We start from the raw sequence: 26005 nt of genomic DNA, 5'->3' as shown, positions 1-26005 counted from the left end.
GATCTCTTGCAGACAGATTTTATAAGTGCAAAGTATCTCGAGACCCAAAGTCCTAAGACCCGAAATGATCTGAACACAACCCGCTTGTGACATAATGGCAAGGATGCTTCAGAAATTAAAGGGCTATGGAGCAGACAATAGCAATTGAAAGCTACACAGCTATAAAACACAGCCAGCACTTAGCTCTTTCAGCCACTGCCAATAGTGAATAACAGATCAGAACTGATACATTTAGAAATACTCATAAAACCTACTACGGAAGAAAACAAAAATAATGCCTGTACATTGCCAAAATAAGGAAGATTACGGTTCTGGTAAGAATAAATGACCAAATTATTACCTACACATAAGAAATGCAAAAGACTTGTATATGACAGTCATAAAATGTAAAATGTGGTACAAGGCGCCATCACTGAGCCGCACCCCACATCCTGGACATTACAATATCGTATTTGATAGTAATAACTAACTCACGTGAAATGAGTATTGCTATGCAAAACTTTCTTTTGCATTTCTTCATTTGTGTTCAAATTTGCAACCTTAACATGTTTATTGCCACTGATTTGCATTTCATTTCATAGGTGAAAGTTTCCAAACATAAGCTGTGGACTTATTTCTTATACACCTCTTGACACCAGCATGAAACGTATGTTGCCAAAACTCAGTCCTCCTAGTACCCATTCAATTCACCATTCACATTACAAAGAGCTGCTCTGTTTTTCAAGTATACTTTCCAGATCCACTTATGCATCTAATCATCAGGCAGGTCATGAGCTTGGTGAGATTTTGTTTCTGTTGCACATACTTTGCACATCGTTTCAGATGTTAAAGATGGTTTCGCATTAAGTTCTCCTTCTTTCAAATCAAGAAGGGAGGCATTTCCTCCCACTTGTTGACTCAGAGCTGTAATCAGAGATTCTGGGATTAGCCATTTATTTCATTACACACACACACACACACACACACACACACACACACACTCTTCAGCTTTCAAAAGAGGTGGGGGGAAGGGAGAAAACAATCATGACTTCAGTAGCCAAGGAGATTAACTTCCAACGTACTGACAGGGAAGAGGAGGGATGCACCATTTAAAAAAAAAAAAAAAAAGTTTCAGCTGGAGAAAAATTTTGGAATATTTTAAATTAATGGGTAACAAAGGGTTGCCATGGAAACAGTTTTGCATATTTGACTGCAGGTGCTCCCTACAGTGAAGGGAGATTGGGATGATACAGCCACAAGCAAGGACACTGATGTGAACATTAAAGTGAGATTCCTAAGGCAATGTTAAGTCATCCGAGCCACGGACACTGTGGTTTTCGATACAAATGAACTCACTTATGCAACGAGGGTACGTGAGCTTTGCAACACCAGCTAACACTCACTTGCGTCCAGAAGCTGTTCCCCCTTTTACGATATTCTGTGGTATTGCCAAGGTTACAAAATGTAAACAGATACAAACACAAACCATAACAAGAACCAAAGTCAAATATATTCTCGTTTTTCCATCTTTGTCCTCTAAGCTGTGTATTTCTAGATTGTGGCTTTATTTTTTTTTAGAGTGAATATGTACTAGCTTTAATCAGAAAAATATACATGTAAGGGAATGAAAAATACCAAGGAATATAGTTCCCCTGAGTGTCCTGTGTACTCTATGCCAGTTTCCAAGCCTACGTTCTAACTTGCATCTAATTTTGGTCACATAAGGGAAATACATGTGTGTTGATGCTTGCAGGAAGTCCTATTTAAAAAGAAACAAACAAATACTGAAACCTCCCAGGTTATGCGGGACAATATGATAAAATTATGTCAGTGAAAGTAACATCGTTTTCTTCTCACAACGGATGATGTCTTAGGTACTTCTCAGGGAAGGGGTGGAGCAAGCCATAGCCACAATGCAGCTGGACTTGAATCACTTTCTAATTTTCCTAAGTACTTCACTAGATCACTTTTTGCTCCATTACTTAGGAGAGGAGATGGAGATATCCCTTTGGAAAAAAAAAAAGTCCTACAAACACACACTTAGTGCTTGAAGGAGACTTAGTGAGGAATCCAAGCTCCTCATCCTTCAGATGAGGCCACTACAGGTTGGCCAAGGTTAAATTACTGGCTCAAGGTCATTTCACTAAACATCGGTCATAATCTCTCTTCAGGGAAATTCCATCTCCCTGCTCCACACCAAAAAAAAAAAAAAAAAAAAAAAAATCCACTGACCTTTCTATTCTCCAAACCAACAGCGTGTCAAGTTCAAAGCTAATTAAAACCAAATTATAAAAAGAACGTCAGTTGTGTGGTCTAAGAAGACGATGGGAAATCTAATGCAGAAAAGCGGAGTCCTTAACACCTTTCTGATGCTATATGCAGACTGCGTCTAGGTGCCTTTCATGTATTATCTCATTTAAGTCATTCGAGAGTCCTATCAAAGCAAGTCATTCTATTAGCCCATTTTACACATGATGAACAAACAGGAATTAAGTTAAGTCCCAGGAGCTGGGATTCAAACCCAGGCAGCCTGACACCAGGGATCTTTTCCCTCCTTAAAACCCCAAGAGCTATCTGGGTTTCCTTTAAGACGCATGGACATCCTATCTTAAATTTTTCTAGTCTGCAGCACCCACTGAGCCCCACTCCACCTGCCACACCAACATGTGCCCGGCATCTCGTGGGCATCCAGACACCTCCTGAATGGTCAGATCCCATTAGATTTCCATGGCCTCTCTCGCAGGAGCTTGAGCGCTCTTAACCAGGTATGTTACTACCTCTAGTGAAATGTATGCCCTCGTCTGCAAAAACAGAAATAACCAATCTGAGCCCTGTCTTCAGAGACACAACAGATCATCATTACTACTCTCCCAGAGGAGTAGGAAGGTGGAGGGGAGGACAGCAGGGATTGAGAAGAGACCTCGAAGCTTCTACACAGTGGAGCCGAGAGAGGAGAGAACATTTCACCATTAGGTTTTAGTATTTTACCCTCACATTGCATTATGAACATCTCCAATCAAGGAGATGAGTTGAAAAAAAAATCATACAGTAGACACTTAAGTATCCACCACCCAGCTGCTGAAATTAATGCTTTGCTGTCTATTTTAGCCATCTCTTTATCCTGCTATCAATGTGCCTTACATCTTTTATTCATTCCAAAGTAAACTGCAGAAGCAGTACACTCCACCCCTCCCCCTACTCCAGCATGCACAGCCTCAACTACAGTTTTCTTTTTGTTTATGGGTTTTTATTGTAGTTTTATTATTTTAATAGATCACGTGAGCAGACTTCCTGACTAGCAAAACACTAAAAAGACCCAAACTCCAGTGTGTTGTTATTATGAAATGTTTAGCTCACAACTTTCTTTTTTTTTTTTTTTTTTTTGAGACAGAGTCTCGCTCTGTCGCCCAGGCTGTAGTGCAGTGTCGCGAACTCGGCTCACTGCAAGCTCTGCCCCCCAGGTTCATGCCATTCTCCCACCTCAGGCTCCCGAGTAGCTGGGACTGCAGGTGCCCTCCACCACGCCCGGCTAATTTTTTGTATTTTTAGTAGAGACGGGGTTTCACCGTGTTAGTCAGGATGGCCTCCATCTCCTGACCTGGTGATCCACCTATCTCAGCCTCCCAAAGTGCTAGGATTACAGAGGTTAGCCACCACGCCCGGCCACAGCTTTCTTTTAAAAGTTAGAGTAGGCTAGGCGCGGTGGCTCAGCCTGTAATTCCAATACTTTAGGAGGCTGAGGCAGGAGGATCACTTGAGGTCAGGAGTTCGAGACCAGCCTGGCCAACATGGTAAAACCCCATGTCTGTTAAAAATACAAAAAAAGTTAGCCGGGCCTGGTGGCGGGCGCCTGTAATCCCAGCTACTTGGGAGGCTGAGGCAGGAGAATCACTTGAACCCGGGAGGCGGAGCTTGCACTGAGCTGAGATCACACCATTGCATTCCTGCCTGGGTGACAAGGCGAGACTCTCTCAAAAAAATAAAACAGAGCAGTATCCACAAGTATGTGAGAGGAAGTTCCAGTTATTAAAATTATTTTAGTACCATAGCCACAGGTTCAGTAAGTACAAGAATGAATCTGCCTTTGTCCTCTGTCTAGTTCACCCTTCTATATGATTCTACCCTCTTTAAATCTTGCTCAAACTCCAGCTTGCCCCTCCCTCCCAGAGGTCTTTTTGGATCTAACCAGTTGGGTGTGGCTGCTCCCTCCCTTCACCTTCCTGTCGACTTGGATAACTCTTGTGTCCGCATTTGATGGCTCTTACTGAATGATCAATTCCTCTTTGTATTACGTATCACAGTAATACAGTTTTTTAAACTGTGGATCATGACCCATTAGTGCAGTGGTTCTCAAACTGCAGCCGCACATCAGAATCCGACAGTAAATGAAACCACAACCTCTGGGGGTCAAGCCAGGCAGGCGTAGTTTTTTAAAGGCCCCTGGGCTAAGAGTCGCTGGATTACAAAATCAGGATCATGTCAGGGGATCATGAAATCCATGCTGTGAGTACAACCAGCATTTGTAAAACAAAACAGAATTGAATGTAATAGAAAGCATCAGAATGTAGCACCTGCAGTAAGGATAAAATCATTCTGCACAATTTCTGTTTTAGTCAAATATACAGAATATCTAGCTATATGTATGTGCTGGGTCACTCATGTAAAATGCATCTCTTTTTAGATTATCGTCAACAAACTTTAAAAGTCACTGCGCTAAAGAAGCAAGGACGTTATCCTGTGCATAGCGGGTGCTCAAGGACGTGTGGCTTGTACATGGGACAGGAGGAGAGAAGCAGGTCAGAGCTTCTCTCACTGGGAATATGTTCTGCCACCAAAAATGTGGTTCTCAGGGCGGGGGACAATCAGATATGGGACTAAGTAAGCATCATTCACACAAAGACGCTCGCCCAAGGATAAGGGAACGAAAGCAGCAGAGGAGCCTCTAGGGAAACTGAGGGAGGAGGCGACTCGGGGCTGCCCCTAATCTTTAAATTTCTATGTTTAAGATTCCGTCTTTTGGCCGGGTGCGGTAGCTCACACCTGTAATCCCAGCATTTTGGGAGGCAGAGGCAGGCGGATCGCCCAAGGTCAGGAGTTCGAGACCAGACTGGGCAACTTGGTGAAACCCCATCACTACTAAAAACACAAACATTAGCTGGGCATGGTGGCATGTGCCTGTAGTCCCAGCTACTCGGAAGGCTGAGAATCGCTTGAACTCGGGAGGTGGGGGTTGCAGTGAGCTGAGATCACGCCACTGCACTCCAGCCTGGGCGACAGAGTGAGACTCTGTCTAAAAAAAAAAAAAAAAAAAAAAAAATCCATCTTTTGCCATCAAATCATCAGGTGACACTTGCTGATAGTCTACCTAATATCCCCAAGACCCTGGGAAGGCTACAAAGTTGGGTGAGAATAAACAGATCCCACCGGTAAGGATCTTACAACTAAGCAGAGAAGAAAGACCACTAAAAATATGGTCTATCGTAAGAATGGGAAAGGAACAAGGCATTTTGATGAGAGTGCTGGGGAGAAAGAACAGTGATTTTAGTTGGCAGAATTTGGGGGGACAGAGACGAAACTCACCGGTGGCCAGCAGCACGTGGGAATTTTCAAAGTACTTTGACACCAGCTGCACGATCTTGCCAGGGCTGTGTCTCAGGGGTCAGTACAGGAACAGAGCTTTGTGTGAAGCTGATGGTAAATGACCTGGGCTGCAGAAGCTCTGCAATGACCTGGTCCACACAAGCCATCCACTTTACACCAACATATGCCTTAGGGCTCTACCTTATGAAATGCCAAGTGTGCGCATGAGGCTGTTGTACCTGTTCTAGCACAGGGCAGAAGCAACGGCATGCTCTGCTGGTACCCTATGGTTCAATAAATATTTATTGAGCTGGTGTCACACACTGTTCTAAGCATTAGGGACAGAGCTGTTAATGGGGCAACGTAGGTCCCTGCTGTCTTGGGAGACAACTAAATTAATGAACGGACAAGAAAAATAAATATAATCACTGTCAATGCAGAGAAGTTATCTTGAGTGAAGTGATGGTGTAGCTCCTTGAGACTGGGTTGTCAGGGAAAGCCTCTTTGAGGACCAGATATTGAATGAGAGCTGAATGTCAAGGTCAAGGAGGTACATACACTCAGTAGAACAGCAAGTGCAAAGGCCCTGTGGCAGGTGCCAGCTTAGCATGTTGAATGAACAGTGAAGGCCGCTGTGGCTGCAGTGTAGGGGGCAAAGGGGAGAGGGTTGTAAAATGAGGTCAGCATGGTGGGAGGAGTTCAGATCACAAAGGAGCTTGTAAGCCACAGTACAAAGGTGAGCTTTTATCTTAAGTGAGGTGGAAAGCCTTTGTGGGGTCTTTGCAAGAGAGTGATATGACCTGATTTTCCTCTTCGTAAAATCTCTGTATGGAGAGGGGATTGTAAAGGGCAAGAGTAGAGGCGGGGGAGAGTTGAAATACAGAGAGACGATGGGGGCTGGCCTGGGAGGGTGGTGGTGCAAATGTATTTTTGAAGGTAGCACCCACAGAACTTGCTGATGGTTTGGCTGTAGGGGAGCAAAAGACAAGGAGCCCCACAGATAGTTCCCAGCTTTTTGGGTTAAGCAAATGATATGCTGCAGGTGGCCCTAATCGAGATGGGGGAGCCCATAAGCATTTGGGGGTTCTGGTCACAGAGTCCTTTCTGCACCATGCTAAGCCTGCGGAGTTCATTCTCAGACATTCGAATGCAAATGCCAGGTGGGGAGCTGGATACAGGAAGAGGCCTAGGCTAGGGACAGATTCAGATGTCACCAGAAAGTAGATGGGGTTTAAAACCACTGGACTGAATGAGATACTTAGGGAGAGTTACAGACAGAAAAAAGAAGGGGCTCTGGGACAAGCCTGGGGGCATAATAACACTCATCGTGAAGTCGCAGAAGAGAAGCCAACAGAGATAGACAAAGGGCAAGGGTGGCAAAGGCGGCTGAAAGGTCCGGTGAATTAGGACACAGCCAACAGAGTCAGCAACACAGAAACCACTGGCGACCTGTCCTACTAGTGGTGAAAAGTGTCACTTCTGGATCCAGCAACTGGGAGGGGACATGGTGAGTCAACTCCCAGAGTGGGCATGATTCAGAGTGAGGGGTTGCTGGGCAATGCGGCCTTGGGCCTTGGGTGCCAGCCCCCACGGAGGACCAGGTGACTTCCATGAGTACAGGCTGCCAGCTTCAGGGCCACCGCCATGCTACACCCCACAGCTGCTCCCACGCCACCTGCAGAAGGCAGTACCTTTCCATCCTCTCTGTTCCACTTCTACCACTGCAGAGGGAAGGAAGGAAAACACCATCTCCTCTCACTTCCTGACCTTCCTCCTCTGCCTCCAAGAGCCTTTTTTTGGTTTGTTTGTCCTATGCACGACTTTTTCAGTTTTCCAACAATCACTGGTGTCCTATACTTCTTAACCCTCCACTTGTAAAACAACACCTTTCAGACACTCCTCAGCTACTTTTCTTGCAAAGAAACTTGCTTTCAGTAAAGACAAGAGAGCAAATGGAGAGAAACGGATAACCACCTGCTGATGTCTACTTGTGCTGCATTCTTGAGAAACTCACAAAACTGAAGGCAATCCAGGTCCTCAAGAGGTTTACGAACCAGTTGGTGAAACCACCTAGCACATGACGCAGAGACCAGCGTGGTGCCAAACAGTGTGACACCCGTGGGGGGCAGAGATGCCGTGTGTGGGTACAGCAGCTGGAGAGACAGTTCTGGAAAACCAGGGATGTGTCACTAGAGCATAAAAGATGGACAGGAAATATGCTCTTCCTTAAAGTCTGATTAAAAAATAAAAGATACTTTCCAACAGGGCCCCGTGCCCATCTCAGCAACGCAGGGCGTGTGTAACCAAATCACACAGAAATGAGCACTTAAAGTGACATCTGTTGGATTAATTAGCTGTGTAATTAGTCTCCCCTCAGTGGAGCTGGGCTTTGTGGCTGTTGTCTGAAATCTCCCCAGGTGACTTGATTCCAAATGCCACACTCCAAGAGGAAGAAAGCGCAGGCCAGGAAAAGAAGACAGGCGTCCGAATGTGTTTGCGGGAGGCAGCGGGAAGGGAGAGGGAGTTTCTGGAGAATTTGGTGGGTCCCTCGGGAAGCTAGCTAGAACATCAGGGAGGAATAGCCATCCACAGAGGTGTCACTCGAGAACTCACCACCTCAGAGCAAATCGGCACACCCCCAAGGCATGAGTTTTGGATAACCCCAAAGCACTAAACACTCAGAGACATGAATTAGGGTGGCAAGACCGTGGAGGTGAAGAGAGCCGAGTATGGATTCCGAGTTGGACACAAAGAGACGAGACAGAGGTCAGAGCTCTTGTCCCTGGAGGAGTTGTTTGGTCTTCCTCCGCTGACAGCTGCAGCCATCACTAATGTGAACCCAGTCTGCTCAAAAAAAAATTAATAATGAAAATGGTCAGAGCCTAATCTGAGAACCAGAAAGTGAACAACCACGCACAAACAGAAGTCTCCAGCCAAATCACTCCCCACAGTGCTTCCTCAAGCACAGCTGGCTTCGGAGTCACACTTGCTGACTCATGTCTAGGACAGTGAGGAAATCATAGCCCTGGGACCCGCGCCACTTGGCCTGGCTCACTAGAGGAGCCGAGGAATATTCCCCATGCTTCTCTATCTATAATTATTTTAGAAAACAAGAGACATGGCGGTAGAGGGGAAGTATAGAAGACAAAGGCACAGGAGCTATGGGAGGACCACAGTGAAAACCATCTTGGAGCAGGGGACTCCTCAGCTGGGGACGAGCCTGTGGGGTTACCTTTGATCTCCCCCACCCCCATCTCGAGGCACAGAGTACCCTCCACAGAGGAAAAACATCCGATGCTGCTCAGAGAACCTTCCGGGGCCTGCGACAATGAGCAGTTCGTAAAGAATCTGGAACATGAAACATTCAATTCAAACAAGCCCTGTTCGAAACCAGCAAGACATGTTCTAAAGCTGGATGGAGCCACTCTGCTAAGACACTCCCTGCAATAAACACAATCGGAGCTCCTCCCAGATCTTCAGGAGCGCCAACAGGCATCTGCAGGACCACTGCAGTGACACAGACTCGCTCCCAAGGGCAAAAGGGGTCTGGGAGCAAACACCAAACCCCGACATTATCATTCTCATTGTCCCGAAGGCCCATAGATACAGGCTGGGTGCAGTGGCTCAGGCCTGTAATCCCAGCACTTTGGGAGGCCCAAGTGGGCAGATCACTTGAGGTCAGGAGTTCGAGACCAGCCTGGCCAACACGGTGAAACCCTGTCTCTACTAAAAACACAAAAATTAGCCGGGTGTGGTGGCAGGCGCCTGTAATCCCAACTACTTGGGAGGCTGAGGCAGGAGAATCACTTGAACCCGGGAGGCAGAGGTTGTGTGCAGTGCTGTGATCATGGCTCACTGCAGCCTTGACCTCCTCGGCTCAAGCAATCCTCCCACCGCAGCCCTCTCATGTAGCTGGGACTATAAGCACCACCACACCCTGATAATTTTTTTATTTTTTGTAGAGATGAGGTCTGGCTATGTTGCCCAGGCTGGTCTTGAACTCTCAGGCTCAGCTGATCCTCCCACCTCAGTCCCCACTGCAGCTAGGACCACAGGTGTGTGCCGCCACACCTGGCTAATTTTTTAAATTTTTTTATAGAGACAGGGTCTGTTTATGTTGCCCAGGCTGGTCTTGAACTCCCGGGCTCAAGTGGTTCTCCTGCCTCAGCCTCCCTAAGTGTTGAGTTTACAGGTGTGAGCCATGGCCCCAAACAAGTTTTTTAGTAACACATTACACATTCATGAGCCTGAGTCTGTACAAAATCCTACTTCAATGGCCAGCACAAAATCAGCACTCCACAAATGTTGTTGACCCAGGGAACGAAGACCCCTTCCCAGTGATTTCAGTCTCCCAGAAGCTGCACAGGGAAATCTAGGAAATCCTGTGCCTCTTGGGTCCTGAGGGCTGGGGTCTGAACCCATGGGAGGAGAAGAAGTCAGGGTAGCCGATGCAAGGATGCCTTCCACCCAGAACCCAGACTTCTGTCTCATTCTGAGGGGCAGCAGGAAGACACGGATGCCCCGGTGTGACACGTGCCACCAAGAAAAGTCCACAGAGGTCAGCTCAGAAGGGGTTAGAAAGGTCCAGTCATCCTCCAGGAAGAGCCTACTGCCAGCGACAGAAGACAGGAAGAGAGACTCAAAAGGAACAGCAGGTGGGTGTAAACCCCTTCAGCAACCCCAGTGCACAGGCCGGCCCTGTCAAGGCAATGTGGGTATCACTGTTGACCTAAGAGACTGGCTATGCTTTGGAGGCTCTCATCCTGAGTCCGGGAACATGCTCCACTCATTAACAGGTTACAAACCAAACACTATCAGTAGATAAACATTTCTAACCTTCTAACTAGTTTGCCTTTTACAGAACCAGGAGGGGGACCCTAGAGAACATCTCCTAATCATTCTTGATGATTAGTCCCAATTTAAACCTACTCTCTGCATTCCCTATTAGCGACCTATACACCATAGGCACACAGGGTCTCCCACGCACTGTGAGCAATGCTCACGTGCTGTGAATTTTCATGGTCTACATATAAGTAACCAGTGCAGGAGGAGACCAAGAAGGCCTGGAGTGAACCAGGGGCAGCTTCAACATCTGGCCAAGTTGCTGGTGACCGAACCAGGCCTCCTGACGTCCACTGTGTGACGCAAAAGCATTTCAATAAAAGGGACTCATGAAAAAAATGACTGAAAAGTAAGTTTGAACAAACAGCTCTAGAGAAAATTTCAGATTTCTTTATAGGAAAGCATTTTACTTAACACACAAAATGTGAATATTGGATAGGACACTTTTCTATAAATAACAAAAACTGGATATCATCATTAGAGGCATTTGTAAATTTCTTTTGTTGGGAACCACTGGAAGAAAACGGGTTTCACAAACAAGGAAGCCACATAGCTCTCTTTACACTTCTATAGAGCCTGCCGGCAGGTCATTATGAACAAATTTCTAGGCTATCCAGAGGTAGAGCTGCCAAACAAAACACGGGATGCCCAGTTAAATGTGAATTTCAGGTAAGTGTAAGTATAATTTATGAGACACACTTACACAAAACATCATTGTTGCTTATCTGAAATTTACGTTTGGAGGCCAAGGTAGGAGGACCACTTGAGCCCAGGAGTTTGAGACCAGCCTGGGCAACATAGTGAGACCCTGTTTCTATTTTTTTTTTAATGTCATATAAATTTCTTTTTATACAAAGAAAAAGAATGAAATTCACATCACTGAGAATTCCACAGTTTTCTTTGCTGTATTTGCCAACACTATCCCAAGTCACCACCCTAATGTTGCTAGTTTCTACAGTCACCAGTATTTCTATGAGTGACAGATTTTCTGCCATTAGAAAATTTTAACTTTCATTCTACATCCCGGCTGCTGTAAGTGCTAAAAATCAATTTTTGTTAAGTATTAAATATATACTTACTCTATACTACCGAAATGGTTTTCATAGTAATAGCCTTTCCCACCCTACACTTACTAGTATTTACAGTTTCAACTGATGTGTAAAACAGAATAAAGAACATGGTTCAGGTGGATCATATAATTATTTAAAAACTCTTGCCTTTTCCTGACTATGTTCCTGACAATGCCTAATTGTTCCCTTATGATTTCCCTTTCAAAACAAAAAAACCAGAAACACCTGTTGGGACTAGACGTATTCAAATTTGCCCTTTTAGTCCAAGTCCTCCGCAAGTTAAAAGAATTCAATATTGAGTTCACACCTTTGCCCCATTATGTGGCACCTGCCATATTGGCTTTCCTGCCAGAGTGTGTTTACCTAAAACAACCGTAACACAATGCATTATCCTGGAATGCAGAAGCAACGGAATATTTGCACAAAATTCTCCTAAGGGTTACAGACCACCCCTAAGACGGCAGATGTCATTTATGCAAAGAATTCCACGGTGTGACTTATTCCTCTGGATGGGTTGGGGGTAGGTGAAGGGACTGGAAGTTTGAGATTTCTCTCTCATAAGAAGGTCCAGGGCTTTCTAAATAGAGAATCGGGGCGATTCGTAAATATTTTGACAAAGTGGTAGCTATTAGATTTTCTGAAATTAGACCTCCTTGCTGCTCAGCCTAAGTCAGGGGCCATGGTATACCTTTGGAATCCAAAAAGAGACTTGTAACCAGTACCTGAAAACAGTTTATACTGGAAATATGTCGACAGAGTCATGAAATCTATATGCTATTTACATAAGAACTTCAGGAAAGGGAATTTCCATGGCTTTCAGAATTTGTTCCTGACCCCTTTTTTAAGATAAATGGTGAGATCCACAGTCTCCATTAAGGTGCCCTAAAAACCCAGCTCCTCTTTGAAGACTCTGTTTCTTCTGGAAACTCTCTCATCCTGGAGAGTTCAATGAAGGCAAACTAATCTAAGAAATTTTCTTTTGGGGAACACGCCAGAGAGAAATAGGAAAAGGTGAGAGGAAGGCGTTTGGTCCACAGACTCCAAATGCCAGGAAAGAGAGCCAGGCCTTTCCATCCCTTCTTCTTGTTCCCCAGTGTCTCCGAAGACAGTATTCCGTAAATATGTTCTGATTTACCTAAATCTGTGGATCATTCACAAGAGGTTCTGCAAGACGTAAGAGAATGGAGAATGAGAAACAGCTTTTCACACTAGCTAGGAAAGGCTGGTTATTTAAGCAATCGTTGTACAGCTAGCCATTGAATTTGAAGGAAAATAAAGAGTCCTAAATCACACTGCATAGTCTTACAACTATACACAAAATATATTCCTGAAAAGTCACAAATAGGGCCAGGCGTGGGGGCTCACACCTGTAATCTCAGCACTCTAAGAGGCCAAGGTGGGTGGATCACCCAAGTTCAGGAGTTTGAGACCAGCCTGGCCACCATAGCAAAACCCCATCTCTACTAAAAGTACAAAAATTAGCGGGTGTGGTACTGGGCACCTGTAATTCCAGCTACTCAGGAGGGTGAGGCATGAGAATCACTTGAACCCGGAGGCGGAGGTTGCAATGAGCTGAGATCACGCCACTGCACTCCAGCCTGGGTGACAGAGTGAGACCCAGTCTCAAAAAAATAGAAAACAAAAACAAAAAACTGCATGACAAAAAATGTTCCCCCATCTACATTAGAACAATGAAAAGGGACTTACTTTAGAACAATGTTGTCAATCTGACAATGAAAATGGAAAAACAACAACACGGTGTTGGTCACTGTGTGGGAGTCTGGCCGTCACTTACTGGGGAAGGATGACATGGCCACCTGCTTTCTGAAAGGCCACTGGGAAGTGCTGCATCTACTGGCATTAGGTCCTGGGACCCAACAACCCCACTTCATGGTGTGTGTAGAGAATCATGTTCCTAGCTCATTATCTGCAGTACCAAACCCTGCACATAACCTCAAGGTACATCAAAAATGAGCTGGTTAATAAAGGAAATACTATGTCGACATTAAAAAGAGTATCTACATGTACTGACCGAAAATGATTTTCATAAAAAGTGTCTATATGTACTGACCTAAAAGTATCTATATCTACTGACCTAAAAGATTTTCCTGAATAAAACAAACTGACACTTTGGGAGGCCGAGGTGGGTGGATCGTGCTTGAGCCCAGGGGTTCAAGACCAGCCTAGGCAAAATGTCGAAATCCTGTCTCTATGAAGAATACAAAAAATTAGCTGGGTGTGGTGGTGTGCACCTGTGGTCCCAGCAACTTGGGAGGCTGAGGTGGGAGAATCACTTGAGCCTGGGAGGCAGACGTTGCAGCCAGCCGAGATCACGCCACTGCACTCCCATGTGAGTGACAGAGTGAGACCCTGTCTCAAAATACAAAATAAAGCAAAATTGAAACCACAGCATGTGTCTATAAAGATTTTTAAAAATGAACAGTATGTGTGTGTGTACAGATACGTACACACATACATTTTCATCTACAGAAGCACAGAAAAGAGCACAAAATATCAACTACATGTAACAGTGGGTTTGCCTCTGGACAGTAAAGTCAGAAAGTAGACAAAAGACATCCACTTTAAAAATCATTGGAAAATACTTAAAGATGTAAAAAAGGTCTCAGGTATTACACAACGTCATTCCAATTTTGTAAAATTCCTATGTTACATACAAAAATAAAAAATAAAAATCCATCACATGGTAGGATTAACCAGATATATTTACTTTCTTTTTTATTCCTGGATTTTTCCAAATTTTTTTACAGTGAACATGCATTACTCATATTACTTTAACTGTAAAAAATAGGGAATCCACATTTTATTACTAGCTTACACTTGAGGTAAACATGGAATGCTAACCTTTTAAGAAATAATTAAGAATACAATACTATTCTAAAAGGGTCTGGTCAGTTCTTTACTATCCACAAAAAGGACTCAGAAAAGAGAGAGAGAAAAAAAACACTAAAAGCATTTAGAAAAAAGAGAATAAAAGTGCTATGGTTAATGGTTGCAAAACCGGTTTTTCAACAGGTGGTTTTTAAGTACTAAACTTTTTTTTTTTCAATAGGCACAACTAATAAGATTTCAGTTCCATTATGTGGTGTCTAAAGAGTGGAGTGAAAAGATATCATTGACCTGATCTTCTTGACATAAGGGTGTGTAAAATGCTCTAACCAGAGTGACCCATACAAAACTTGTGCCTAAAGCCATCGGCTGAGAGTGTGAAATACAACCTATTGGAGGAATGTGGATGAAGATAGGTGGGAAGCTTCTGGAAGGAGGAAAGAACAAGGGACCTCCCAGCAAGGTACCCAGCTTTCATGCCGCACACCACTGGTGAACCATGAGCCATATGTTCCCACAGCAGTGATGGATGAACTTGGTCCTAGTACAAGCCCTGCCCCCCAAAATATTTGGTCTTTCCATCTCCTGGAGTCCTCTTGAAGTTAACTGGTGGCCACAAGAGCTGTCAGAGTCAGCCCAGGCTCTCAGTGAGAACCCATCAGGCCCACGTGCAGCCTCCCAGCCCAGCTGCAGAGACCCACGTCCCACCAGTACCAACCATCAAGCCATGGAAATGAACCGCAGGCCTCCAGCTGCTCCAGGAGAAGGAGGGCATGCAGGCGAAATCTGCTAAAATTCACCAAAACATCTGGCCTTGCACACCTTCTAAATCACCTGCAGGAAAACATTCCTTTCCTTTCATTTTTTGGTTGAAGGCATCAAGGTAGGGAGAGAAGGTGGCAGAAGTATGTACTTAAAACAAACAAAAAAAAATAGTCTAATAACGAGAAAACAAGGTTTGAGGCAACTGGCTCCAGAATCCCGACGCAAACCATATGACACTTTCACCGGAGCTTCAAACACACAGCCAAGCTGGGAAGGCAGGACGGGAGGGAGGAAGGGGACGGTCCCCAAAGGATGTACGTTTTTTGCTCTCAGTGCAAGACAAAGGCCTCAGGCACCACCTACGGACGTAAAATGTGCAGCTATCTTCCTAAGACCCCCACTTCCGCCCAGCACACCCACAGAGGAGCACCAAGAATGCAGATTTCAAACCAGATCATTGTCTGACTTCACCTACATTTTCTGATTTGCCCGTCTACCATACGATGATTTTATGGCCCTGCTGGGAGTGTGAATCCCAATGAGTTTCTTATGCATCAGGGAAAGAACTGAAAAGATGGGTTCTAAAGCAATGCAAAGTCTGATTGAAGTTTTCTTACATTCTTCCGTACTGCACAATCCTCCTAGAATGGCAGGAGCAGACATCCTCTATGTGGAGAATCTGGCCATGTGCATGAATCAATACCACACTCTGCCTCCTACCTCAGGCCAAGCAGAGTTGGCTTGGACACTGGCTTCTCCTCTCCTGTGTGCCCTGTTGGCCCACAGCAGCTCACATGTGGCCCAGACACAACACCATGGTAGACAACCCTCTTTGTACAGTATTTAAGATTAATAGGTAACCTTCAGTCTTGGTCCAATCAAAGGAACCCCAGCTGGAAACCGTTTTGAGTAACAGATTCTGGTAGGGTCTTAATCTATCTGCTAAAGTTGACAGATTTCCATTCCAATGACTCTCAGGTGAAGAAAAACATCAAAGTGAAAAACAGATTCTGGGAGATGGCGGGAGTGTGCACTGATTTCCAACTGCCCTTTCTGTGCCCCGCCCCCTCCGGGTAGAAAGCAGCACACATTTCAGAGAGCTCACCATGGACGTCACTTGGCTGGGAATGCAAGATAAACGTGGAAGAGCTGGTGCCAGCTCTGAACCCACACGCCTCAGACGCAGGCTGTACACTAGCCGTGGGAGAGGGCAGAGGGCAAGCATGTGTCAGTGACAGCCGCTCTCCTAGTTCTGAGGATCAAGGGCACCCACATCTCTACGGGTGGAGAAGACTGAGAGTGGGGCCAGGGTGTAGTCCTCTGAGAAAGGAGTGATACATTTACATGTGAAAGCAGAAGGATGAGGAATTAAGGACCCCGGAGCTCAGTCCCAGTTGAGAGACAAGTGCCTTTTGCATTTTTCCATGCTGCCTCAGATGTGACACTAAGGACAGAAAGAGCCCAGTTCCCAAGCTTCACTGGAGCCTCTGGGCTTCTTGCTATGTCAGCCAATCACGGGGATCCCAAGACGGTAAATGTTAGGACGTGGACATGTGAGCATTAGGGGCTGGGCCAGAGCCAGCCACTGTTTCAGCCCAAAAGATCCCAAGGATTTCAATCAGGAGCACTTTGCAGAAGTAACCTGAGGCCCAGAGACAAGGTAAGGGGGCTTCCCTCGGATGCCTCGGGCCCTGCGGCATTCCCCTACTCCACTCTACTTCCAGGTGGTGCAGAAGAAAAACAGGTTGAACCTAATCCTGATTTAAACATTAGTATCACACAAAAATCAAAACGACACCATTCCAGGCAATGAAGACAATACCATCAGGTTTTGTAGATTAGCACAACCCTCTCTCATTTCTGGATTAAAAATTATCTCACACTTTCAGAAAGTTCACTCTTACAGCAACCTAAGCACTAGCATGTATGACAGCAAGGGCAGTGACTCAGGCCCAGGGTGAGGTCAGACGACACACCGAAAGCCATGCCACTGCTTGAATCTCCTGAGAATGCAGCTCTGTCTCCTCCAACATGAAAAAGGAACAGGAGGAGAATAAAAGCCTCGGCTGAAAGAGAGGTCTGGGAGGGCCACCGGGAAGCCACATACATCACTGCCACTTCACTAGGTGCCGCGGAGAGCAGCTTTGGAGAGCCGCCCTGGCTGATCATGAATAATTTGCCAGGGAACCGGGACAGGGTGGGGTGGGGAAGGGGTGAGGAAGGAGGGTTGTGTGTGAGAAGCCCGGTCAGCTCCCCGGGTCAGCTGCGTCTGGAGCGGTTTCTCTAGCAGACAGTAAAGAACTCGATTACATCCAGTTAACTGTGCTCTAAACTGATTATGCATGTGCCGGGCTAATGGATTACATTAGCAAGAGGAAAAATAACATGCAATCAATCTCCATTTACTACAGGCCACACCAGGGCCTAGAGAAAAAGTGACTCTCAAACCACCTCCAATCCCCACCCCAAATCCGTGGAATGACGAAACCTTGAGAGGGAGCCCTCCTTAGTGGCAAGAGAAGTTTGATCTTAGTCGTACTGAGGGACCAAAGGGCTGAGGGCGAGCACTGGAATGACAATCCCAGCAGTGTCATCCAGGAGTGAGCGGGAGAGCTCCCCGCCCCCTGTGGCGGAGCCCGGGCAGGCACAGGGCCATTCATTACCCAAGGACTAATGAGACTAGACTAATGACCTTTGGCTCCTGACGGAGGCAATTCTGCCCTGAACCTCAGGCTGGTCACTCCGGGGATGTGCCGGCCAGATGCACCATTTCAGGATCTCTCCTTCAGGTGCTGGGTCCACGTTCTACCCTGCATCCCAACGCTCAGGACCCTTCTACCCACGCCATCTTTTTGAGCAACAGTTTCCTCTACCTTAAAAAAAGAAATGAGAAAAAAGTCCCAAGATGACAGGCCAGCACTGCAGAAACACGCAAATAAACCGCGTCTCTTCCATCCACACCTCACCCTGACTCTCTGGGTGTGATCTGTGGACACAGTTTGGGGACCAAAACAAGATGTTCTCAGCCAATCCTCCGAGTTCCAGGCCCGTAAGAAGCAAAGTCAAGTGCCTGATAGACTCTTATTCAGGACTCCAGCCGCATGGAGGATGCAGCATGAGAGTTAATCGCCACCGTGTGCATTTTAGAATCTAAAGGGCAATTTTTTCCTTGGATGCAAGAGGCCAGCTTCATGCCACCTCTAAACGACCTTCATCAAAGTTGCATGCAACCTTCAATGGCCACGCCGAGTCCTTTGTACAAATTTTACTCAGTTGGGTCCTTTGGAAATTCTTTTTTCCACTGGTTTTTCCATTAGGTTTTCTTGACCACGTCGGCACCATCCTGTCGCCAGTTCAGACCTCCAATTTAAACTGACTGCAAAGGGCTTTTTTCTTTTAATGGTGGCACAAAACTAAGCCAGTCCAGCAAGGTTCTTGCTCATTTGAGATGAGGGGATTGGATGCGTGGTGTCCAGACCTTCCTCACTGCACCATAGCTGAGTCCACAGTCAGTTCCAGAACATTCTATCCCCTCTACCTCATTCCTGCTTTCTCCTCCTTTCCCTAAAGTGCTTTCTTAAGCACTACGTTATGCAGGCCTCCCCACATCCTGAGAAGGAACAACTATAAAATGAAGTACAATTATCAATCCCGGCAGAGGCCAACATGGGGAAAGGACTAGAAGTCTTCCTTATGTGGAATCTCCGTTTAAAATCACGCTGAGTAGAGTAGGGACTCAACTAGCTCAGGGCCAGCAGAAACCAAACACTCGTGGGCCCAAAGACGCGAGAAACAGTGTGAAAGGCAGGAGGAGAGGCTGATAATGGGAGTGAGGAAAATGAAAAGAGAGAGCGAGGGAGTGGAAGGTATGTGGGATCAGGCCGGGGAGATTTATGGCGATTTGTACCTGATTATTCATACTAAAGCCATTATGGGATGATTAGAGAAAAAGGTGAGGCTTTAAGTCCAGTGAAAATCAATAGAGACGTCTGGAGCAATTCTGCCGTGCAAGTGAAAGGACTATTTACAGTATCCGGAGCACCTCCTCCTCGGTTGCCGTCTACGGAGTAGAGGGAAGGGCTGGGGGGAAAGCGGAGGGTGGAGGGAGAGAAAGAATAAATGGACAGGAAAGAGGGAAGAGGAGAAGAGACAGAGGAAGAGGGGGAGGATAGGAGAAGCCCAGGAAGAAGAAGAAAAAGTATAAGGAAGAGAAAGAGGACACAGAACCCAGGAAGCAACAGAGGGGGGAAGAAAAAAAAAAAAAACAAAGGAGGCCCCTCATGGACCCAATTTTCCCCACAGCATTTAGCACCTTCTAGCCTGCTACAAAATTTATCCATCGTTTCTCACCTATCTCCTGCTAAAAGAATGGAAGCTCTATGAGGGCAGGGATTTTTTTTTTTTTTTTGGTCAGTTTCATGCACTGATGTGAACAAATGCCCAGAACAGTACCTGTCATTGAGAAGGTACCCAGTGTACATATGTTGGTGGAATGATGGATGGATGAAAGAAGGAAGGGAGGAACAAAACACCCCAGGAGCATCCGGGAAAGGAGAAATAGAAAAAAAAAAAAGGAATAAAGAGATGGAAAAGGAGAACAGAAAGCCTAAAGGAGAGAGGGAAACCACAGAAACAGAGGATGCAAAAGAGCCCATGTAAGAAAGAAAAGAACCAACCCTAGAGGCGCTGTCAACAAAATCTGACCCAAAATTGGGCACCCAGAAAGAGAACCTTCAGCTAGTCAAGCTACTCACTGAACCTGTCACGTTTCCACCTGGTGACAAAGTGGACACCGCCGACTCTCCTCTCAACTACAGGTTCCCAACCAACAGCCAAGCAGGCCATGCCAGAGACTGTCCGACTCCTCCCCAGTGCTCCCTAACTCCCCGGTGCACAACCCCCTCCTTTCAGAAAGAGCGCCTGAGCCATAAGGAGCTGGGCCTTACCTTGTACAACTTCAGGCTGGCCTCGTGCCTGGAGTTGACCGTGTGCAGCCGCAGCTTCTCCAGGCTGTTGGTGTAGTAGTCACAGGCGTTGCACTTGAGGTGCACGGGGTTGCCGATGGCCACACACTTGAGCCTCCACTCGTTGGCCTTGCCGCCCTCCTTGATGTGGGCCACCAGCTGGTACTTCTGCACGTGCTTGTCTGTCTTGCAGTGCAGCTGGAAGTTGGCCTTGAGCTGGGTGTTGTAGCGGCAGAGCTTGCACTGGTATGAGTCCCCCATCACCGCCTTCCACTCGTCCTCCGACAGGCTGCGCTCCACGTTCATGTGCAGGCCCAGCATGTCCAGGTTGTCCGTCGTGAACTTGTTGCAGACGGCGCACTGGAAGAGCTTCAGCGACGGGTCGTTGGTCTGGATGAAGCTCTCGCCAAGGTTCATCAGCTCCTCTGACACCAGCTGCCCGCCCCCGAGCCGCATGTCTAGGGGGATCTCACCGCCCACTGCAGGGAAGGAGAGAAGGAGAGAGTCAGACACCAGGCTCATGGTCACGGCCACAGCTGAGGCACCCCCCAGCCCTCCGCCACCCTCAACTGGGGTCCAAAAGGAGAAGATGACATTTCAAGTGTTGCAAAGGGCTACTGGCTGGAAAACAAGCAAACAAACAAACATAGTCAACCTGATGTGTTTCGATCTTTCCTGCGGACATTCTGAGATTTCTGGCAGGTTTTGTATTTTCTTTCTTTAGGAAAAGAACACCTAGAAAAGTTAGGAGCCATAGCCTCTTTAATATTTCCTTTTCTTTTTTTTTCCCGAGATGGAGTCTTGCTCTGTTACCCAGGCTAGAGTGCAGTGGCACAATCTCGGCTCACGGCAACCTCTGCCTCCCGGGTTCAAGCGATTCTCCTGCCTCAGCCTCCCAAGTAGCTGGGATTACAGGCACCCACCACCACGGCCAGCTAATTTTTGTCTTTTTTAGTAGAGACAGGGTTTCATCATGTTGGTCAGGCTGGTGTTGAACTCCTGACCTCAGCTGATCCACCTGCCTTGGCCACCCAAAGTGCTAGAATGACAGGCATGAGCCACCGTGCCCAGCCACCTCTTAATATTTCAATTCATCCCTTCTCTAAGATCCAAGAAAAGACAGAAATATGTATCATTCACTGGATATAACAGAATCTCAAACTGCAGACCTTCCAAAATTGGAAATGAGTTACAGCTGCAATCGTAACATACCAAGCCTTCATGGGGAACCAGAATTGGGCCCAGAATGTATCTGAGGTGGCAGTGACCAACATGACTTTCTGCCACCTTGAGAACAATCTATGGCTGTGTCATCTGGTGCAGCAGTCACTGGCTACCTGTGACTAATAAATACCTGAAATATGGGTAATGCAACTACGGAACTGAATTTTCAATGTTATTTAAATTTAGGAAGCTACATGGTGGTGAGTGGTGCCTGGGTTGGATAGTGCATCTCTAAAGCAAAGATCTGGGGAGTGGGGCTGGACGTGGTGTCTCACACCCCTAATCCAAGCACTTTAGGAGGCCAAGGCAGGCAGGTCACCTGAGCCTAGGAGCTCAAGACCAGTCTGGGCAACATGGTGTACAAAATATACAAAAGAAACTAGCCAGGCATGGTGGCGTGTGCTTGTAGTTCCAGTACTCAGGGACTGAGATGGAAGGATGGCTTGAGCCTGGGAGGCAGAGGCTGCAGTGAGCTGAGACCATGCTACTCAGCTCCAGCCCTGGTGACAGAGCAGGACCCTGTCTCAAAAACAAAACAAAACAAAAAAAGACTTGGGGAGTAATCCCTCTACTCCTCACTGCTGCCCTCTGGTCAATATCCCTCCCGTCAGTCAATGCTGCCAACCCTCCCATGTCTTCTCAGTAGGGCTACCTGTTCTCTTTCCTGAGCCTCTGTCCTGGGTGACATGTGGGGCTACCCTAGGACCAATCACCTTCCCTTTATCACTCAGTCACCTACCTACAGAGATGCACCATAGCTGGGATCCCCATCAGGGCACCACCTCCCTAGGACAGGGGTCCAGTCTTATCCTCGCTGGCCCTCTACAGAGTGCACAGACGCCCAAATGTTTGCTGTGCCAGACAAGAGTGAAAAAAGAGCGGGACTGCTGCACGTTCAGGAAGTGGATTGAGACAGGCAGTGAGACACGAGGCTCAGCTCCACGTCTCCACGAAAGGGCCGGGCGAAGATCTCTTCCTCCCTCTCCCACTCTGGTCTTTTTCAGTCCATCACTGCCCTGCATAAATCGGGTACAAGCTCACATTTGCTATGGTAAATTAATACTGCAAGGGCTTATTTCTACCAGGAGAATGGCTTAAAAAGAGCAGCCTTCCCTCCAGTTCCTAGAAGCGTACGGTCAAGCAGAAGGCTGGGCACTGGCGTCTAGTTTCTCTTTCCTAAACACACGTGCACTTGAGCTATTAGGTCTGCCCCACCTCCCAACTAAAATTTAAACTTGACCTTTTATGTGTGGTTGGGCTGAGGTTATTTTATTTTTTACAACTGATTAGAATCCAAGTCAGTGGCTCATCAGAGAAAATATTTTTTTCTTTTTTTTATGATTTTCTTATTGACGCTACACAAGTCACCTCGAGTGACAAGATCAGTACAGGTTCTGCTAAGCAGACCAGCAGCTGCGTTTGAAGCTCACAGACAGTCTAGCAAGCCACAGAAATCTTTTGCACATGCATTCCAGAAGACTTAGGAAGCTTTCGGCTTGTTGTCTGTCTTCCCATCTCCCCTGGTGAGAGGAACCATAACTATGTCAGTCTTTTTAGGATAAGAAAGAAAAACAGAAAGGAAAACGAAAAAAAAAAAGCCTAAAAACTCCATCCCTTAACAGGGACGAAGGCCAGGCAACATCCAGGAAACATACTCAGTGTTCAGTCAAAGCAGAAACTGCCCGGAGGGTAAGACAAGGAGCAAACATATATTTGTTTCTGATGCCAACCACCTGAAGCATCAAATCATCTCCACTTTTTAGATTTCACCCCAGCACATCAACATCGCTCTAAAGAGAAATTCAGCTGTCACTTGCTGAAGCCTGAGTGAAAATGAGAAGTCCTTGGAATAAGCAGAGGAACGAAGTCCCAGTTTCCACTTTAAGCTTTTTTTTTTTTTCAAGAGACAAGGTCTCATTCTGTTGCCCAGGCTGGAGTGGGTCACTGCAGTCTGGGCCACCAAGGCTCAAGTGAACCACCCGCCTCAGCCTCCCAAGTAGCTGGGACTACAGGTGCACCCCACTACGTCTGGCTGATCTTAAAACAAAAATGTTTTGTCGAGATGTTGCCCAGACTGGTCTCAAACTCCCAGGTTCAAGTGATCCTTGGACTCCCACAGTGTTGGGATTACAGGCATGAGCCACCATGCCTGGCCAGCATTCCAGGCTGTTAAAATGAAATGCAAAGGACAGAAGCAGCAGAGTGCTGAAATGAGTGAGGATGACAGGCAAGTGAAAACTCCCTTCGAGAACTATGCCTCAGAGAAACAAGCCCAGGGCTTAGAATCCTACAAATCCGCTAATCCAGCTGCCACAAAGTGGGGGAATCTCACCCAGTTCACAAACAGGAGCAGGGCCCCTATAAATAAGAAACTGGGGCTGGGCATAGTGGCTCACACCTGTCACATCCCAGCACTTTGGGAGGCCAAGGTGGGCAGATCACCTGAGGTCAGGAGTTCAAGACCAGCCTGGCCAATGTGGTGAAATCCTGTCTCTACTGAACACACAAAAATTAGCTAGGCATGGTGGCGCATGCCTGTAATCCCAGCTACTCGGAAGGCAGAGGCAGAAGAATTGCTTGAACCCGGGACGCAGGGGCTGCAGTGAGCCGAGACTGCGCTATTGCACTCCAGCCTGGGCGACAAGAGTGAAACTCCATCTCAAAAAAAAGAAATGAAAAAAAGAACTTGGCAGGTCTTTAGTCTTGAGCCACACTGGATACGTGGTCTTGGAGCAGGTCCCCATCTCTGGGTATGCACCTAACTCTAACACTGGAACTGACACCTTGACACGTGAGCCCACCCATCAGCACATCCTCAGGAAGGCGCATGGATTCAGAGGCACACTCTGGAATCAAAGGGAGACGAACGGAGCTGCTAAACCTTGTGCAGGTGTCCAGGGGCTGGCTGGCTACTTGGGAAACACACAGCCACCCCAACAAGCAACCCCTTTCTTGGTGCTATGCTAAACTTCAGAGTCGAAAGGAAGGTTTGGGAGGATGTTCACAAGGTCTCAAATCTAATGTGCTGTCTACAAAGAGCAGCAGATCCGACTGTACTAGGCGAAGGAGCCCCAAGCCTTTCCTCAAAGGCTTCTGAAAAGAAGCAACCCCAGAATCAGTGTCTGTTTGATGATACTAAAGAGGGCTCTGCCAAGGGAAGTATGAAAACAATCACCTTGTAAAGAGGAGTGTATTTCACAAAAACATTTTTCTCCCTGCAGAACTCAGTCACATCTAATAACACCTACAGCCATCTTATAAATGGACCATGGGAAAAAAAAACCAGTACAGCCACAGCTAGAACTGAAAGTTATGGCTGTTTTTATTTCCATAAGTTGGTTTCTCCTACTGAGGTCATATAACTCAAATTCCAAGTCTTTTGGACACTTCCTATGGCCCCCACATCCACTTGCGCTTCTGGCATAAAGGATTTGTGGCTCTCACACCTTCTCAGCAGTTTTCGCGGCCCAAGGAAGGCACAGGTTTCCAGGGACTCCCCTCGGCCAACAAGTAGTGACACTGGAAATTCAAGAGCCCTTTGTGACTGAGCTGGATAAATCCTTTGGGAGGAAGAGCTCCAGTCTAAGAAATACGGTGTGGCCCTTCCATGTGTGTCTACAACACAGGGCTTCATTCTTCTGCTCCTTCTGAATCTGCCGCAATGCCCAGGACAGTGCATGATGCCCCAAAGACTCACAGACACTTGGTGTGAAAGCAAAATATTTCTCTACTTCTCAATACAAGCCTTAGTTACCTGTTCTTAAGGTAATTAAAAAGCCTCACTTTAGGCTGGGCACAGTGGCTCATGCCTGTAATCCCAGCACTTTGGGAGGCCAAGGCGGGCAGATCACCTGAGGTCAAGAGTTTGAGACCAGCCTGGCCAAGATGGTGAAGCCCCATCTCTACTAAAAACACAAAATTAGCCAGGCATGGTGGCGGGTGCCTGTAATCCCAGCTACTTGGGAGGCTCTGGCAGGAGAATCGCTTGAACACAGGAGGTGGACGTTGCAGTGAGCCGAGATGGCACCACTCACTCCAGCCTGGGTGATAGAGCGAGACTCTGTCTCAAAAAAAAAAAAAAAAAAAAAAAAACCCTCGCTTTGACCCAACATGAACCTACCCACGTTCTGTCTTCATTCCACCTCCATTATGTTTGATTTGCTCCAAGATCTACCTCCCAAGATTCTATGACTCCTTCTAATTCCTACTGGCTTAAAGAAAACCTTAGAGTACTCACTCCCATCTCCTGGTGTGCATGGTTCACCCTGATGACAAATAAGACGACCAGTGCTTGTGCATCCACAATTAGCCAGTTGGTTTCAAATACCCTCAAATCATTTGGTAATAAAGGATCAACAGGCAAATATTTCAAAATGGAAAATGAGATTAAAGTACTAAGGATTAAAAACTGAATACATAGCAAGAAAAACCAATGGAATGCTTTGAAATATAACTCATCGGCAACAATTAGCACTAAAATGCCACACAAATAAACACTTGCCAACTGCTGAGGCCTGGCCCTGCAGTCATCTAAGCCATCCTGGAAAAACAGTCCTCACTGACACTCCGTTGCCAAGAACCATCTATTCCCATGTCAATAATGGCATATTGCTTAATTCAGGCCATTGTCACTGGTCCCACGAAGTCCATTAGCAGCGTCACGGGATGGGACGCAGGCAGGATCCTGTTTGAAGCATACCGGGTGGAGGCACGCGTGGCCCAACTATCAGAAGG

General features: G+C 46.6%; 1 protein-coding gene across 3 annotated transcripts in view; it reads right to left on the bottom strand.

The window, feature by feature from the left end:
* Positions 1–26005, bottom strand: part of ZFHX3 (zinc finger homeobox 3) — a 272637-nt gene that overhangs the window by 144222 nt on the left and 102410 nt on the right. For all 3 annotated transcript variants that reach the window (XM_034940594.3, XM_008954876.5, XM_034940595.3), the window contains exon 3: positions 20030–20526. In XM_034940594.3, the coding sequence (XP_034796485.3) occupies positions 20030–20526 (497 nt within the window). The remainder of the gene's footprint in view (positions 1–20029; positions 20527–26005) is intronic.

Source organism: Pan paniscus, chromosome 18 (genome assembly GCF_029289425.2).
Source record: "Pan paniscus chromosome 18, NHGRI_mPanPan1-v2.0_pri, whole genome shotgun sequence".
Classification (NCBI taxonomy): Eukaryota; Metazoa; Chordata; class Mammalia; order Primates; family Hominidae; genus Pan; species Pan paniscus.
Note: the sequence above shows the minus strand (reverse complement) of the source record. Positions and strands in the feature narration are given on the sequence as shown.